At 38.8% G+C, this 16,872-nt stretch overlaps 1 protein-coding gene across 1 annotated transcript in view; it reads left to right on the top strand.

Moving 5' to 3' along the window:
• Nucleotides 1-16,872, top strand: part of DIAPH3 (diaphanous related formin 3) — a 503,867-nt gene that overhangs the window by 36,533 nt on the left and 450,462 nt on the right. The window contains exon 3 of the mRNA XM_015536788.2: nucleotides 10,403-10,570. Coding sequence (XP_015392274.2) covers nucleotides 10,403-10,570 — 168 coding nt within the window. The remainder of the gene's footprint in view (nucleotides 1-10,402; nucleotides 10,571-16,872) is intronic.

Below are 16,872 nucleotides of genomic sequence, written 5' to 3'. Positions count from 1 at the left end.
TTTAAGTACAGGAGTGAGGGACAGGATTGGATTTACATTTCAGTAAGATCAAAATGATGTCAGTGTTGATAATGGCTGCAAGTGGTTAGGGGTAGAGGGACAGAGAAGACCTAGAGGCAAGCCAGGAGGCTGTATACAGCTGTTGTCCAAGTGTCCTGAACTAGGACAGTGGCAGTAGGGACAGAGAGAAGATGATTTAAGAAGAGACAGTCTACATGATTTCATGATTTGTTTCCTTATTAGTTTCATTAGTTACTACAGTTCACATCACTTTTCTGTTGATCTAAGTCAACATCAGAAGTCATAATCAATCCCTATCAGCACCTAGATGCTTCTCTCCCTTTCTAGGACCATTTTTTCTTTTTCTCAGGCATCCTATCTCACATCCTCCAGGCTTCTCAAGCCCTCCTACTTTGCCCTTTGGAAGTCAAAGCCTGTTTTTGAATGTTTGTTTTCCTTCTTGTTCTAATTGAAACCTAGATGTTCTTTGAAAGCTTTGCATTCCTGTTGGCTTCTTCCTTCAAAAGCTTCTAGCTGTTTTAAAGGATTTCTGTTGGTTTTCTCCTTTTTGGTCTCATCTTTAGGTCTTATAGTTTCTGCCCCTAATGCATGAGAGACATTAGACACAGGAGTTGTTTTCCTTTCCACTCCTGTTTCTGTTATTCCATATCTACTATCAGGGGTTCTTAAACTGCAGTCCATGGACCTCCAGGCAGTCTGTAGTAACCTTCATGGTGTCTTTGAACTGGAATGGAAAAAAAGATTGAATCGTTTTCATTAATCTGTAAGCAAAACTTTGTTTTCACCTGTATTTGTAACTTCTTTAAAAACTGAAAATTCAAGGGGTGCCTGGGTGGCTCAGTCGGTTAAGCACCCAACTTCAGCTCAGGTCATGATCTCGCAGTTCGTGGGTTCTGCGCTGATGATGCAGAGCCTGCTTGGGATTCTATCTCTCTCTGTCTCTCCCCCACTTGCGCATGCTCTCTCTCTCTCTCTCTCTCTCTCTCTCTTTCTCTCTCTCTCTAAATAACTAAACAAACAAAAAACTAAAAATTCAAAATGCATACACATATAGTAGGATTTGACCTGTGACTTGATTAACCGAGAAAATAGATATGTTCAAAACACATTTTAGTTACTGAAGGTATTTTGAAAGGTGGTCTGTGTTCAACACTATGTTGAAGTTAGACTTCCTGTTACCTCATGTTCTGTAATGTATTAAGACCTATTACTCTAAAATTTAAGATATTTCATAACACCATTTTTGTTGTAATTACATTTATTTTAGGCATTTAAAAGTATTCTATGAGGAGCTCTGTATTACTTTCCTATTGCTAATATCTCAAAGCTTAGAGTGTTAAAACAATAATAAACACTTAACATTTCAGTTTCTTGGGTCGGAAATTTGGAAGCATCTTAGTGGGATAGTTCTGGTTCAGAGTTTTTATGAGTTTATAAGCACGACATTGTGGGCTCTGGCTGCAGTCATGTGAAGCCTTGATAGGGCTGGAGAATCCATTTATAGGTTGTTCACTTGCAACTGGCCAAGTTGGTGCTGATTGTTGTTGGGGGCCTCCGTTCTTCCCTGTGCAGGCATCTTCACTTGTTGCCCTACACCTGTTGGCTGTAGAACACTAACTACATATTACAATCTATATTCAAGGAATTTTAATAACCTAATAAATATACTTCTCATTTAATAAGATACCATATGAAATTTAAATGTAAATAAACTACTGTAAGTAGATGATTGTTTTTTGTGGGTGATGGTAAAACATTGCTTTCAAAGCCTCTGGCTAGAGAGTATAGTTTCACTATAACCTAAATTTAAGGCCAGAAAAGGCCACTTGTAACACTGAGGGATAGTAAAGATAGAGTGCAGTAGTGGTTGGGTTGGTGGGAATTGGTATTGAGTAATAGGATTGTGGCCTCAGACAGGGATGGTTAGCTTTTCATACCTGCGAATGGCTAGTTTCTCACCGATGGTGTTCTCAGTAATACTGATGTTCCCAGCGTTTTAGTGAAGACCATGGACTAGGCAGGCATACTGTTGGGCTGCCCACGTGTACCATCTTCTGTAATTCTCCCATCAGCTGCACAGGACTCCCTGATGTATTCTCTTTCCAAGCCTCCTTTGAAGTTCCCTCACCCTAGGATTAATCACTTGTTCCTATCTGTCGCTGATGTACTTGGCTTATGATTTTTCTTGGGGGCACCTATGTATTTTATCTTTATTTATAATAAGTTTTCTATCATGTTTTTTCTTCAAGTGGTAAACCTCTTGAGAGACGTACTGCATTTTATGTATTTTATCCAGTAATTGTTTATTCAGTTATTCATACCTTCATGGATTAGTTGATTGCTAGCTATCTGCTATACTCTGTGCTGTAGGCTGAACATATATGGTGACTGTAACCGTTACCTGTTGCTATGCTCACAAATTACCCCAAAACTTAGTGACTTAAAACAGCAAACGATTAGTATCTCACACTTCTTCTGGGGGCAGGAATTTGGTTGATTAGCTAGCTGGTTTTGGCTTGGGGGTCTTAGGAGGTTGTAGTGAAGATGTTGGCTAGAGCTATTTACAAGTATTACTCTATGAGGAGCTGTTAGTGCTCTGTTGCTATGTAATAAGTCATCTGAAAGCTCGAATGGGCTTCCAAGACGACACACACACATTGCTGTTGACACGAGGCCTCTATGCCTCTTCAGTTTCTTCAGCTCAGTTCTTTGACACGTGGACCTCCCGCTAGGTGTTGAGTGTCTTCCTGGCATACCCAAGACTGAGTGATCCAAGCGGGAGCAAGACAAAAGCTGTAACATCTTTTATGATCTAGTCTTGGAAACCACACTCCGTCATTTCTGCAGTATCCTATTGGCCAATCGAGTCAGGATCATTTCCCTACTACAGTGACTAAGACAGCTGATGGTTCATTTAGCGTGGCACTTATATTTCAGTGGGCAAGAGACAGTCAACATTTTCAAAACAAATGAAAAAATTGTAGGTTTTCCTAAGTCTTATGAAAGGACATGTAAAGAGAATGAACTATGTGTGGTGATAGAGAATGAAGGGGGTTGTGAAGATACATGTGTTGCTTTAGAGCTGTCAGCTACAGCTTTTCAGGACTTTTAACCCAAAACTGAAAGGTGAGAAGCATTTTCATTTCCTATGAACAACTCACTGTGATAGGTACGATCTTGAAAGGTTTAAATAGCTCGGTTAGGGTGACAGAGCAAACAGGTGGTTGGGCAGGATTCAGAAGTCAGATGCTGGAGCTTTTTTAGTAAGCTAGTTGCCTATTTACTAATAAAGTTAATGAAAAAGCCAAGCTGTTTTAGCTGTTAGGTTTTTTTCTTCTTAAATATGGCACAAGATTGTGTGAAAACTGGTAGATAATTTTAAATAATCTTTTTTTTTCTAGATTTTGGCGGTGCATTCACCTAGAATTGACTTAAAATTACGATGAACTTTTATTTGCTTGATTCTCTTGGATTCCATGAAAATATGTAGTCCCTTGTAGGTTCTAAGGAAGTGTGTTTATGATCATACATACTTTTTCAGGCTTTTCAAATTTAAAATGACTAATAATTACAATATCTTCCTTTTGTTTTAAATTAAAAAAAAGTCACTGCTGTCAGTATTTAAACCACTGTAATAGAACTTTGTCACTATTACAGTGTTAAACTATAGCTTAAAATCCAGATAGTTTTTTAGAGCCTGTTTTTCGTTTAATTAATTTTATTTAAACTGTAATTACTGATTATCAGTGTGAGATAATACTCAGCAGGGTGCTCATTTAACTTCCCGTGAAGATAAGTGATATTAATTTATAAAACTCTGTACACCCCAGACACAGCTGAAGCCATATTAATTAAGTGTGGTGTACTACCTTTAAATAGCATTAAAATAAAATTCTCTCAGTCTTCTGTGTGTTCAACCAATTCTTCAACAAAGGCAAGTCATTGGCACCGTTCACCTCCTTGGGTTGTGTTTCTAGTTCAGCTTCAGGAGAATTTCACGGAAAATGAACAGTAGCTGTGCAGGTGCACAACTTGGGAACATACTCCCAGTCCCATTGCCAAATACAGAATAACCAACTTATAGTCAGTGTAATGGGGATTTGTACTGTGCATTTACAGACCAAGGTATTTTAAAATTTTGCTCATGTTTCACTGTGCCTTCCTTCAAGCAAATTGGATGAGCAATTCTATAAAAGATAAATTAGGAGGGGGATTTTTACCCCCCCCCCCCATTTATGAGTGGAATCATAGCATTATCTCTCAAAACAAAACAAAACAATAGAATGTTTAAATGATTTGATAGTAAAGTTCATTTTGCACCTAGCTTTGTCAGTAGTGCCCAGATGATGTGGAATCTACCTGTAGTGCTTGATAGAGCATCCATACCTGGGAATGCTTTTAATTAAGCCTGAGGTATTCAACAAATTTAATTTGCTGTTGTAACATAGGAGGGTCGTATGTATTTTACTCCTATGACTCTTATTTTGTACTTTTTTTTTTTTAATGCTTATGTATTTTTGAAAGAGAGGAAGGAGGAAAACAAGAAAGGAAGGAGGAAAACAAGAAAGGAAGGAAATCAAACAAGAAAGGAAGGAAATCAAACAAGAAAGGAAGGAAAACAAACAAGAAAGGAAGGAGGAAAACAAACAAGAAAGGAAGGAGGAAAACAAACAAGAAAGGAAGGAGGAAAACAAACAAGAAAGGAAGGAGGAAAACGGGAGGAGCAGAGACATAGGGAGACACAGAATCCGAAGCAGGCTCCAGGCTCTGAGCTGTCAGCACAAAGCCCAACGCGGGGCTCGAACTCACAAACTGTGAGATTGTGACCTGAACCAAAGTTGGATGCCACCCAGGCACGCCTTTGTTTCATCCTTTTCAATCAGGAAAATAAATAAAAGTGTTGAAATTAAGCAACATTGATCCTTAAGTATCTCCTGTTTGTATTCGGACCTCTGTCGACTTGGAAGCTAAAAGGAGGGATATACTTATTTTTCGTACCTTGCCTGTAGCTATCCTAGTGGGAATGTGTGAAATTGCTTTCCAGTTGAATAAAATCCAACTTTCCCCTAGAGTTTAGGTGCGAAGCATATGGGGGAGGTGTGCTAATTCTATTTTGTTGTTGTTGTACAAATTACGATATTGTTTATTGATATAAATGCAGTTCTCCTTCTAAAAACCTAATGGATTTTTTTGTTTGTTTATACTGTTTTAGAAGTTAAATATTAGGAAATTGTTACCTGTAAAAGTGTTCTGGAGCTCGTCCTTTTACATAGACAGTTTCCTTATTTTAAGAATTAAACAAATGCATTCAACCTGATGCTGCCTTTCAAGCTCTTAACACAGTGCATAAAATATGGAAGGTGTTCAGTGACTTTGAGAGAATCTTATTTAGAAAATTGTAGTTTTTTTTGGCAAAAATGAAAATTTTGGGGTAGCTATCGCTGATGGAAACCATTAGGTTATATATTCACAAATTAGCTTGTGAATTGCTTAAGCTTACTCTTCCCACTCATCGACATGTTTACATTTATAATATTGATGTCACATTAATGATGTTTTGCTCAATTTCACTTCATTATAAGTTTAGCATATTAATGAAGTTACTTTCTTGTGTATGTAGTGTGTGGAGTCAGCACAGGTTTTATGCTCAGGAATTGATATTCCCTGTAGAGAAGTTACTGCAATGAAGTAGTGATTCAGAAGCCGGGTGGAGGAATCAGTCCCATTTCTTACTGTTTTTGGTGTCTCCTCATTTTTTAAAACAAGTATCAAGAATTAGGGTGCTCAGGTACACAGGGACACTAACTTTTGAACCTCTGAGCATGTGGAGACAATGGTATATTTCTGGGTTTTGCCAAAGTAAGGGAGTGTTCATGTTGAGTTGATGCCCCTTGTCTTGGCTACCATGGTTCATTGCACATATCTTGCTGCGTTTTTTTATATCCATATGTAATTACCTCTTTATATGCTTGTCTCTGCCACTTGATTGTTACTCAGTTTAAATTGTACATAGCTTTTTTTTCTTTTGTATTATAAACATCTAATAGAGTAACATCTCTGTTCTTCGTTTCATTTTACAACTTGAGATTGTATCTCGTTATCATTCTTTTAGCCTGAAAAACTTCTTTTGACACTTCTTGTAGTACAGGTCTGTTGGAGACAGATTCTCTCAGGTTTTCTCTGTCTGAAATGTCTTTATTCTGCTTCTATTTTCGAAAGGTATTTTTGCTAGATGTAGAATCTCTGGATGACCGTCGTTTTCTCCAAGTACTAAACTGTAAAGATACTACTCTATTGTCTTCTGCTGCTGTAGTGTCTGGTGAAAAATTAGTAATTTGTGTCATTTTTAACTTGTACATAATGTGTCTTCAGATCTCTGGCTGTGCTTTTATGGTTTGCCCTTCACTTTTAATTTTTAGCAGTTTGACTATGAGCTGCCTAGGTGTGGGCTTGTTTTGGTATTCTTAGTTTGTGCTTGTATCCATCTGTGAATTGACTTATTTTTAATTAATTTATTTGTGAGAGAGAGGCAGGCAGCAGGGGAGGGACAGGGAGAGAGAGAGAGAGAGAGAGTGAATCCCAAGATGCGTGGCTCGAACTCATGAACTGGGAGATCATGAGCTGAGCCGAAATCAAGAGTTGGAGGCCTAGGGGCGCCTGGGTGTCTCAGTCAGTTAAGTGTCCGACTTTGGCTCAGGTCATGATCTCATTGTTCATGGGTTTGGGCCCCACATCGGGGGCTGTCAGCTGTGCTGACAGCTCAGAGCCTGGAGCCTGCTTTGGATTCTACGTCTCCCTACCTTGCTCGCACTCTGTTTCTCTCTCAAAAATAAACGAACATTAAAAAGAAGAGTTGGAAGCTTAACCAGCTGAACCACCCAGGCGCCCCTCTGTGAGTTGATTTCTTAAAAATCAGTTATCATTATCTACTCAAATAGGTCTTCTGTACCATTTTCTGGTCCTCAATTATACTTGTATTATAGCACTTCATATTATATCACAGCTCTTGGTTTCTCTCTTCTTTATTCTTTCCCTTTTTTCTTTGTGTTTCAGTTTGCATGCTTTTTGTCGATCTGGGTTTAGGTTTCCCAGTTCTTTTCTCAGCAATATTCAGGTGACTCTGAAGCTCAGCTAATGAATTTTTCATTTTTTTGATACATTTGAAATTTCTTTTTCTCTTAATATTTTTTGAGAATGAGAAAGAGCATGAGGGGGAGAGGGCACAAAGAGAAGGAGACACAGAATCTGAAGCAAGCTCCAGGCTCTGAGCTGTCAGCACAGAGCCCGATGCGGGGCTCGAACTCACGAACCATGAGATCATGACCTTAGTCGAAGTCAGACTCTCAACCAACTGAGCCACCCAGGTGCCCCGATATATGTATGAAATTTCTAGTGTGGTTCTTAAAATAGTTTCCATGACTTTGTTGCTGAAATTCCCCATGTCCTATGTTGTGTTCACTCTTCATTATATTCTTCAGCATTTTTACAAACATCCTTCTGAATGGTCCGTCTGATAATTCCATCATCCAGGCTACCTCTAGGTCTGCTTCTCTTTGTGCGTGGCATTTCCTTGGTCCTTTGTGTATGTAGCAGTATGTGAATATACGGTGGACATTTGACTTAAATAGTGTGGAAATTAAAGTAAATAATACTTCTAAGAAAGAATGTGCCCTTTTTTCAGGCTGCTAGAATTGGAGCTGAGTCGATTATGCTCTCTGGTGGAGATGGGCTTGCCAAAGGTGCTGCTTTAGTTTGATTAGTGTCTTCTGGGGCTTCAAAAGTTTCTTAGCACTAAGGAGATTCTGGCGTTCTACTTTTGGCTTTACAACTGAACTACTAGCTTTCAAGACTGGGATAACTCTGTTTTAAAGTTCTGATGCCCTTTTCAGAATTAGTGCAGAGTTCTTTGTGTTTGCAGTTGCACTTCTGGCTCTGTTTCTTCAAGAAGTCTCTTTGATCTGGTATCTGTCCCCAGCCAACCATCGGGTGGCCACTGTCATTTATTCTCTGAAGGTCCAGATTGTGTCTTTGGGATTTCTTTCCCGTCTTTTTTTTTTTTTTTTAAACGTTTGTTTATTTGCTTTTGAGGGAGAGGGAGAGAGCACAAGCGGAGGAGGGACAGGGAGAGAGAGGGAGACAGAGAATCTGAAGCAGGCTCCAGGCTCTGAGCTGTCAGCACAGAGCCTGATGCGGGGCTCGAACTTACGAACTGAGAAATCATGACCTGAGCTGAAGTCAGATGCTTAACCAACTGAGCCACCCAGGTGGCTGTCTTTTACCTAGGTCAGAGTGTTTGGGAGGGCAGTGGCTTTGCATGGGAAGAGGCCTCCCCAGACATTACATGGCTCAGGACACCTTGCCTTCCCTCCAGCCATTGGCGTCCTACCCCAAGCAGTTGAAGACCTGAGGGAAAGTGTAGGTAGGTGGGTGGAGACTTGTTCCTTGATTAGTCTCCTTGGAATTCTAGTAATGTTTCTCATGCCGGCACCCATGTGGCTGCCAATAGTGCGTTAAAAATTAGGCTGTTTTTTCTTTGCCCTTGTTGAACTTCTTAGTCTGTAGCTGTTTGTCAGGGATAAAAGCAGCTTGTCACTTTGTGATAGTTCTTCCAGGTTTCATAGTGTCCTCCGCTCCCTGATGGGTTGAAAACAACAACTATAATTTTGGAAGTTTTCTGGCTTGTTTTTGTTGTTAGGATGAGAGTAGTGGTAGTGTTTTGTGACTTTCTAAATGCTACTGGAAGCTGTCATATTCTTAGTACTTTAATGATTAGGTCATGTTAGGTGGACCGTGTGTGAATGCAGTACATGGCATATTTCTTAGGCTTTACTCTCAGAGAATTTAAAGATTTATTTTGAAAGATAAACATTGCTATCTTCGCGTCTTAATGAAATCCTAGTGCTATCCAATAGAACATTCTGTGATAGTAGAAATGTTATATATGTACTTTGACTAGCCACATGTGGCTTTTGATATGAGGCTAGTGTAACTAAGGAACTGAACTTTTTTTTTTTATATACAATTTATTGTCAAATTGACTTCCATACAATACCCAGTGCTCATCCCAACAAGTGCCCTCCTCGCTGCCCATCACCCACTTTCCCCTCTCCCCCACCCCGCATCAGCCCTCAGTTTATTTTCTGTATTTAAGAGTCTCTTATGGTTTGCCTCCCTACCTCTCTGTTTGTAACTATTTAGTTTTTTTCCCCTTTCCCTTCCCCCATGGTCTCTGTTAAGTTTCTCAAGATCCACATAGAAGTCAAAATATATGATCTTTCTATGACTGGCTTATTTCACTTAGCATAATACGTTCCAGTTCTATCCACGTTGCTGCAAATGGCAGGATTTCATTCCTTCTCATTGCCAAGTAGTATTCCATTGTATATATAAACCACATCTTCTTTATCCATTCATCAGTTGATGGACATTTAGGCTTTTAAGGAACTGAAATTCTAATTTACATTTAAATAACCACAAATGGCTAGTGGCTGCCCTGAAGAGCATACGTCTGTATATTACCTACATTATGGTAAGAACAGTGTAACGTATAGTTACATTGAACAATTCACAGAACCATTGTTTTTTGAGTATACTTACTTCTATTAGCCTCTTTAAGACATTTTGCGTTTTTGACTGTTACCACTTGAAACTTTGTGGGTTTTATGTGATGAATAGAATTTGTGAAATCAAGCGATATTCAATGAATATGGAATTAGGTTTATAAATTAATGTCTATACACTTTCAAATATCAGTGAACTATTTGATCTAATAGAAGAAATCCCATTACCACAAAAACCCAGCTTTATTTCCTGAGGCTTCAGCCATCGTACTTTATAGTTGTTCATGAAATTCAAATACAGACCAGCCTGAATGAGGAGAAATGTGGTATTTACCAGAACAACTAGCTCTGGAGATATAAGTAGAATTCAACTCTTAGAATTCCTAAATCACGTTTTGTTTTTTCAGGAGTGTGGCATGCACTATGAAAAAGGGTACTGGACAAGGGGGCTGAGGACTAGGATACTAAATATTAGTTTGATTGCCAACCACTAAATTAGTCCAGTTACCTTTTTAAACTGCTTAGTTTGTTAATCCGTAAAGCAAAGTTCACTTGTCGTTACAATCTTAAGTCTATAATTTAAGATTACAAGGAATCTTTGGAGGTTGTCTGATTTCTCTTCTGCCTTTAGACAGGATGGTTACTGAAAAATTTTCATATTTCTGTTTTTGTAAAAAAATTTTGAAGATTCTAGTGTTGAATGCCTTGGGATGAAATCATAGTGATAATGTGATCCACCGTGTGGGTTTTCTTATTTTGGTAATTAGATAAATATTGTTGAAGGAAATACTAACATAACATGCTACTTTTTACCTTTGTAGCTGGACAAATTTGCCAGCATACGAATTCCAGGAAGCAAAAAGGAGAGACCTCCACTTTCCAACCTGAAGACTGCATTTGCAAGCAATGATTGTTCTTCAGAGATGATGGAAAACATTCCAAAGCCACTGTCAGAGAGTGAAGTCTTAAAACTCTTCGAAAAGATGATGGTAAGAATTGTGGTTTTTCATAAAATGGTTGACGTTAAAACCTTAGCTTCTAATCATATTAATAGAACAATAACACTTAAGACCCCTGTTCCATAGGGTGATTTCTGATGTCATTGAAGATGGCACATGAGGTGTTCAGAGCTCCAGGATTACAAAAAATAAGAACCAGAGAAAAATTAGCACAGTAGTTGTTTTTTTTTTTTTTTTTAAGAGGTTTTCTGTTTTTATGTATTTTACTAAAGTATCCAGTGATATATTTTGAATCTCAAAGATTATCTAAGTGGTCTGTCTGGGTTCATTTGCATTTTAGAATGATGGTCACGGTGCTGTGTATGTTGTTAGGTGTGTTTATTTTGTTTTTGTTTGTTTGATTCCTTTCTTAGTTCTCAGGATAACCAGGTTCATATAGTCTTAGAGCATTGATATCTGAGGAGACTAAAACTTATTTTGGGGTGTGCCTTTTCTGGAGACACACACTGGTATTTAGAAGCTGCCTTCAAGTTGGTTCCACAAAGCAGTGACTCTGCTTATAACTTTTAAGTGGGTTGTTGGTCAAATTAATTTAGCTTGCTATATTAACCATGTTCATAATTGTTTATCACAAAATGAATGCCAATTGCATCTAAATAGTTACATATATAGTTCTTACCCTCAAGTTGCTTATTTCCTAGGGTTCAAAGCAAACATTGGAAAAATTAAGTAAGAATTGCCAAAAGGTGGTAGTTAATGGTTAAGTTCTTCAGAAGTTCAGAGTGGGAAGAAATTAATTTTTGAGATATCTCATTAGCTTTAGGGGAAGCCAGAGTGGAAAGGTTATTGCAGCAGCTTAGGGAAATTTAGTAGAGAAGATGGACTTAGAGGACTTAGCTGAACTCCCCAACTATGAGAATGTGACCCAAGCTGAAGCTGGACGCTTAACTGACTGACCCCCAGGTGCACCTATTCACATTTATTTTGAAAGAGAAAGAGCAAGCGAGTTGTGAGTGAGCAGGGGTGGGAGGTGGGGGGAGGGTGGGTTGGCTCAGAGGGAGAGGGAGAGAGAAACCCAAGCAGACACTTTGCTGTCAGCACAGAGCTCAACACGGGGCTCAAACTCATGAATCATGAGATCATGACCTGAGCCAAAATTAAGATTTGGACACTTAAGGGCACCAGGGTGGCGTTAAGTGGCCAACTCTTGATATCAGCTCAGGTTGTGATCTTGTGGTCATTAGATAGAGCCTCATGTTGTGCTCTGTGCTGAGTGTGGAGCTTACTTGAGATTTTCTCTCCCTCTCTCTCTTTTTGCCCCTCCCCCCCCAATAAATGAGTAAAACTTAAAAAAAAAAGTGGGGGGGTTGGATGCTTAACCCACTGAGCCACCCAGGCACCCTCCCAGTCTGGGTTTATTTTATATTTATTTCACTTACTGGTTTTGACAGTCTTGTTACTTCTTAGGGAAATGTACTTATTTACTTTAGAGTGTAAGATGTGTTTGAAATTTGAGAAAGTTAATAGTTGGTCCTCTTTATTACTCAACTAGAATCAACAAAATATTTACTATTATACTGCCTTATTTTCTATTCATCAAGTATTTGTGTCCAGCATTATACATGGAGCTTCAGAAGACCCCAGAAAGAGAGCATGCCTGGTTTGTGTCTCCATAAATGAAGAATTACAGTGTTAGTGATTACTAACTTTTCATCACTGAACATACGTTTTGTTAGTATTGTTTTACATGAACCGTAGGCTTGGGACATTATTTCCTGTTATGTGAGCTCTTGGTGAAGTGCTAATTTTGGTTTTAATTAACTACACATGTATAACTCCTTATTAAGTCTTTTGTTCCCATGAATTGATATAATTTCAGCTTTGAAAAACATTTTTTTTTTCCAGATTTAGGACATGTGTTGCCAAAGCAGGCACTTTTTTTTTTTTTTCCCCTAGCCTTTGCCTCTGTTAATGAGGCTTGTATAAAGGTAGTTCTCTTCAATATTACCTTTGAGGACTCAAGATAATAAAGTGCCCTTAGCTACTCCTTCATCCCATGTAGTGTATGTGGAACCATGCATATAAATAAATTACCTATGAGATTCTAGAATGGTACTTTTTTTCATTTCCTTGTGACTACTTTGAAGAAATTTTTCTTTTTGATCATAATTGCTGGTGCCATCTGAGTAAGCAGACTGAGTAGGCTATTGATGTTAGATGTTTACAAGGCCACATTTTATCACCATAAGCCATTAAAAGTACAACTACCTAGAAAGTACTGAATATAGTCAGTGGCATTCTGTACTGAACATGATTACTTGAACTGTTTTTCAGTTATTCTTAGGAGAAGTGTAAGACTATCAGTTTGTAGTTATGTATAGGGCAGAAGGATATTGACATCTTTGGAATGTTTATAGAATACATATTTAATAACTGGGCCTGATCACTTGTTAAATCTTAAACAGGTATCCCTGTTGGCAGAAGATCGTTTGCAATCAAACTCCTTTTACTCAGCAGAAGTAAAATGAAATTGTTGATGGGTCAGGGCTGCCCAATTTGCTAATAAACGAGTTTGTCAGAACTAAGGTCATCTTAAAGTGAGGACTGGGTTCTTGTCTTTCCTTTCTCATTGCTTGGCCACATCACAATACATTGGGGGGGTAGAATCCACTGATGGTTCTGAAGCTGAGAAGGGTCTTTTCCCTTCTTTAAATGTAATGAGTGATATTTCTCAGGCTTTTCAGGGTACCTTATTTTTGACAAATTTAAAGCTGTTCCTGTGTCTGTAGAGAATGCTAGATGCAGGGTTGGGTTTGATTTTTTTTTTTTTTTTTTAACTTGCACCTACCTATCTGTAGTATGAGTATTCTTCTGAAGAAGCCATATCGAATCTATAATCTTAATATCTTGGCCTTTGCACCTACAGGGGCTTCCTACCATTGAAAATTTGCATCTAAATTCTTAGTTTTGACATTGTGCAATTTTTAAAGCCTTATTTAACCTTATCAAAGGTATTGAAGTAATTTTCACATGAAGTAAAAACTGTTTTTACAGAGCCTTTTTTTCTTAAGATAGTGTGCTGACTTGATTATTTAATGAGGAGGTACAGGGTAATACTTCAATATTTGTACTCATTTTACTTTTATATTGGAGATGGATTTACTTGGTCTCTAGGTAATAGTTTTAGTGGGTTTTTTTGTTTGTTTGTTTTTTGTTTTTGTTTTTTAAGTAGTGATGAATACTTAGACTACTTAATAGCTCTTTCTCCCATTTGTCTTTTGGTAAAAGTAGAATTGTTACCTGAAAGCCCATGTTGGTTTCTCTATGAATCTAGGTTTGTAAAATAGCTGTGTTAACATCCTTGTGTATACAACTTTAATTTCTAGAAATCAAGTTTCAGTGTTCACTCTTGAACTCACTGTGGGTCTATGTTAACTGGTTTTTGAATGAGTTCAGCATGGTAGGTACAAGCTGAAAGTGACTCGTTCATTCTAGCTGTTGGCTCTTTAAACCAGTCTCCTTGGCTTATTCTTTCTTTCCCCTAGATGAAATCCCAGGCAGGTCCCAGAGCTTTCTGTTGGCTTTCAGATTAAACAGAAAAAAATCCTAGTTTAATGCAAACAATTTTCATCCAGAAGAAGTTTCCCTCTTGCCCCTTTTCAGGCTGGCTCCACTTGTAGTCTCTAGTGCGGGCTGCTGTTGGGGAGCAAGGTTGGTCTCTTCCATTTTCCTACCTTACTTTTCCGTGCTCTACTCTCCAGCCTGCATCTGTCTCCTCCAGGACTTGATGGGAGGTGAGGAAAGGAGGAATAAGAAGATGCTTCAGGCCTCAGGTGTTGATAATCTGGCAGTGGTGCCCTGGGTAATGTTAGTTTTTATTGCTGCTGTGACAATTTACACAATTTCACAGATGTGTGGCTTTAAGACGCCAATATGCTGTCTCATAGTTCTGTGGGTCAGAAGTCCAGGTTGGCTCAGCTGCCCTCTCTGGTTTCACAAGGCCAAAATCAGTATGTGATGGCTGGGCTCTTACCGATGCTTTGGGAAGAACCTTTTCCAAGTTCATGGTGGCAGAATCCAGTTCCTTGCTATTGTAGGATTGAGGTCCTGGTTTCTTGGCTGACCGTCCTCTGGGGGCTGCCTTAGCTTCCAGAGGCCTCTTTCCTATCCTTCGTGTGGGCCTCTATCTCTCCGTTACATCAAATCCATCTCCTGCTTAGAATTTCTAGGACTTCCCTTCTGTGTCACCTCTTGTCTCCATCTATACAGAGTTGTCTGCTTTTAAGGGCTCATGTATTAGATTATGTTCTCACCCAGATAACTCAAAATAATGTTACATCTGCAAAGTCTCCTTTGCCGTGTAATAGAACTTATTTGTAGGATCCAGAGATTAGGGCATGATTTTGCCTGTTACAGGTATAGGAGATTACAAATGCTGATTGTTTTCTCCTGTGGCATTTTTGTGCCCACCTGCCCTCCAGTTTCACCTATAATTCCCTTGTCACTGATGATGTCTCCTTTGGCCTTCTGCCCAGTTTTCCATGAGCCCATTCCTCTGCTGGAGTCGCCTTCAGGACACAGCACCTCTCTGATGGCCCAGGGCTGCTGCTTCCCTGGGATCCACATCTTGTCCATGGGAAGCTCATGTATTCTTGGCCCCTCACTCCTGTCCTTTGCCTTGTTCCCTTCAGAGTCTGTCCTCTGTAAAGTATAAACTACTTTGGCTCTTGCTACCAATAATTGGTAGTTTTTGCTATTCTCCTAACTGTAAGTGCCCTCCTAGTCGTCCGATTTTACCTGTAATACTGCTGACCACTTGCTCCTGTCTGCATTACTTTTTCCTTTAGCTACCATGACACTCCTTTACTTCGGATTTTCCTCTTCTCTGGCCCGTTTTTACCAGTTTCCAGGTTTCCTTTTCTGATCTGTATTTCTTCAAGGTATTGCCTCTGGCCCTCTTGCTTTTTTTTCATCCTCTTTGGTTCCCTACACATTTCTCATGGGGGATGGGAGCCCTTTTATGTTGGCATCTCCCCAGTAGTCTGATGTTTTGCTATGTCTTCAGAAGAGCAGCTATAATCAAACTCTGTAAAAGATATACACCTCAAGAAACCAGAAACTGACCTCATCAGTTTCTTTTGATATTTTTCCAACTTTATTGAGATATAGTTGACATCTAACATTGTGTTATATATGTATTATGTATATAATCTCCTTTATTTATATATATAAATCTATATATAAATATAAATCTATATATAAATGTATATATATTTATATATATTTGTGTACATATATATAAATATATTGCAGGGTAATCTGCTAATAGTCTCAGGGGCTCCCTTATTTGTGACTAGTCCCTTCATGCTTTCCAAATTCTTTGTTACTTTTGGCCATTTAATTATAATGTGTCTCAGCATAGCCCCTTTTGGGTTCAACTTTTTTGGAAGTCCTTGGACCTTTTGAATCTGGATGTCTATTTCTCACCCCAAGTTAGGGAAGTTTTCAGCCATTATCACTTGAGACTTTCTGTACCTTTCTCTTTTCTCTGGAGATTTCCACAGTGGATATTTCTCTTGTTGATGTCCCATAGGTATTTTTTATTTTCTTTTTGCTCCTTTGAGTAGATAATTTCAAATGACTGACCTTTGAATATACTGACTTTGCCTTTTTTTTTTTTTGATGGTTTTAGTTCTTTGAACTAATTTTGCTTATATACCTTCTAATTTCATTTAGTTGTCTGTTTTTGTAGAATTTTTTTTTTTTTTTTTTTTTAAGAGTGAGAGCATGTGGGGGAAAGGGCCAGAGTGAACAAGGCAGAGAAAATCCTAAGCAGCTTCCATGCTTAGCACTGGGTCCAATGTGGGGTTCAATCCCACCACCCTGGTGTCATGACCTAGGCCCACATCAAAAGTCAGATGCCCAGCTGACTAAGCCACCCAGGTGCCCCTTGAAGAACTCTTAACTCTTTACAGAGGATTATTCTCAGTTTTTGGCCAGTTGATAGACCTCTAGTTCTTTAGGATCAGTTACTGGAACGAACTTGGTTTCCTTTAGGTGTCCTGTTTATGTGATTCTAATACTGTCTTTATCTATCTCTTCAGCTGGGGGCATGTTTCACCTTTACTCCTGGTTTCTGGGATTTTCACAGTGCTGTCTTGCCTATGAATAGTTAATGGCCTTTGTAGGGGGTACTGATGTTGGTAATGACCTATGTTCCCATTGTGTTGACCTCCCCTTTCTGTCATGTTCTTTTAAACAAAACGAAAAATACCCCACCAAACTGCTCCTTGCTTAGTTCTCTCTCAGGAGCCCACACTGAGATCTGGGAA

The sequence above is a fragment of the Panthera tigris genome, chromosome A1, assembly GCF_018350195.1.
Source record: "Panthera tigris isolate Pti1 chromosome A1, P.tigris_Pti1_mat1.1, whole genome shotgun sequence".
Taxonomy (NCBI): Eukaryota; Metazoa; Chordata; class Mammalia; order Carnivora; family Felidae; genus Panthera; species Panthera tigris.
Note: the sequence above shows the minus strand (reverse complement) of the source record. Positions and strands in the feature narration are given on the sequence as shown.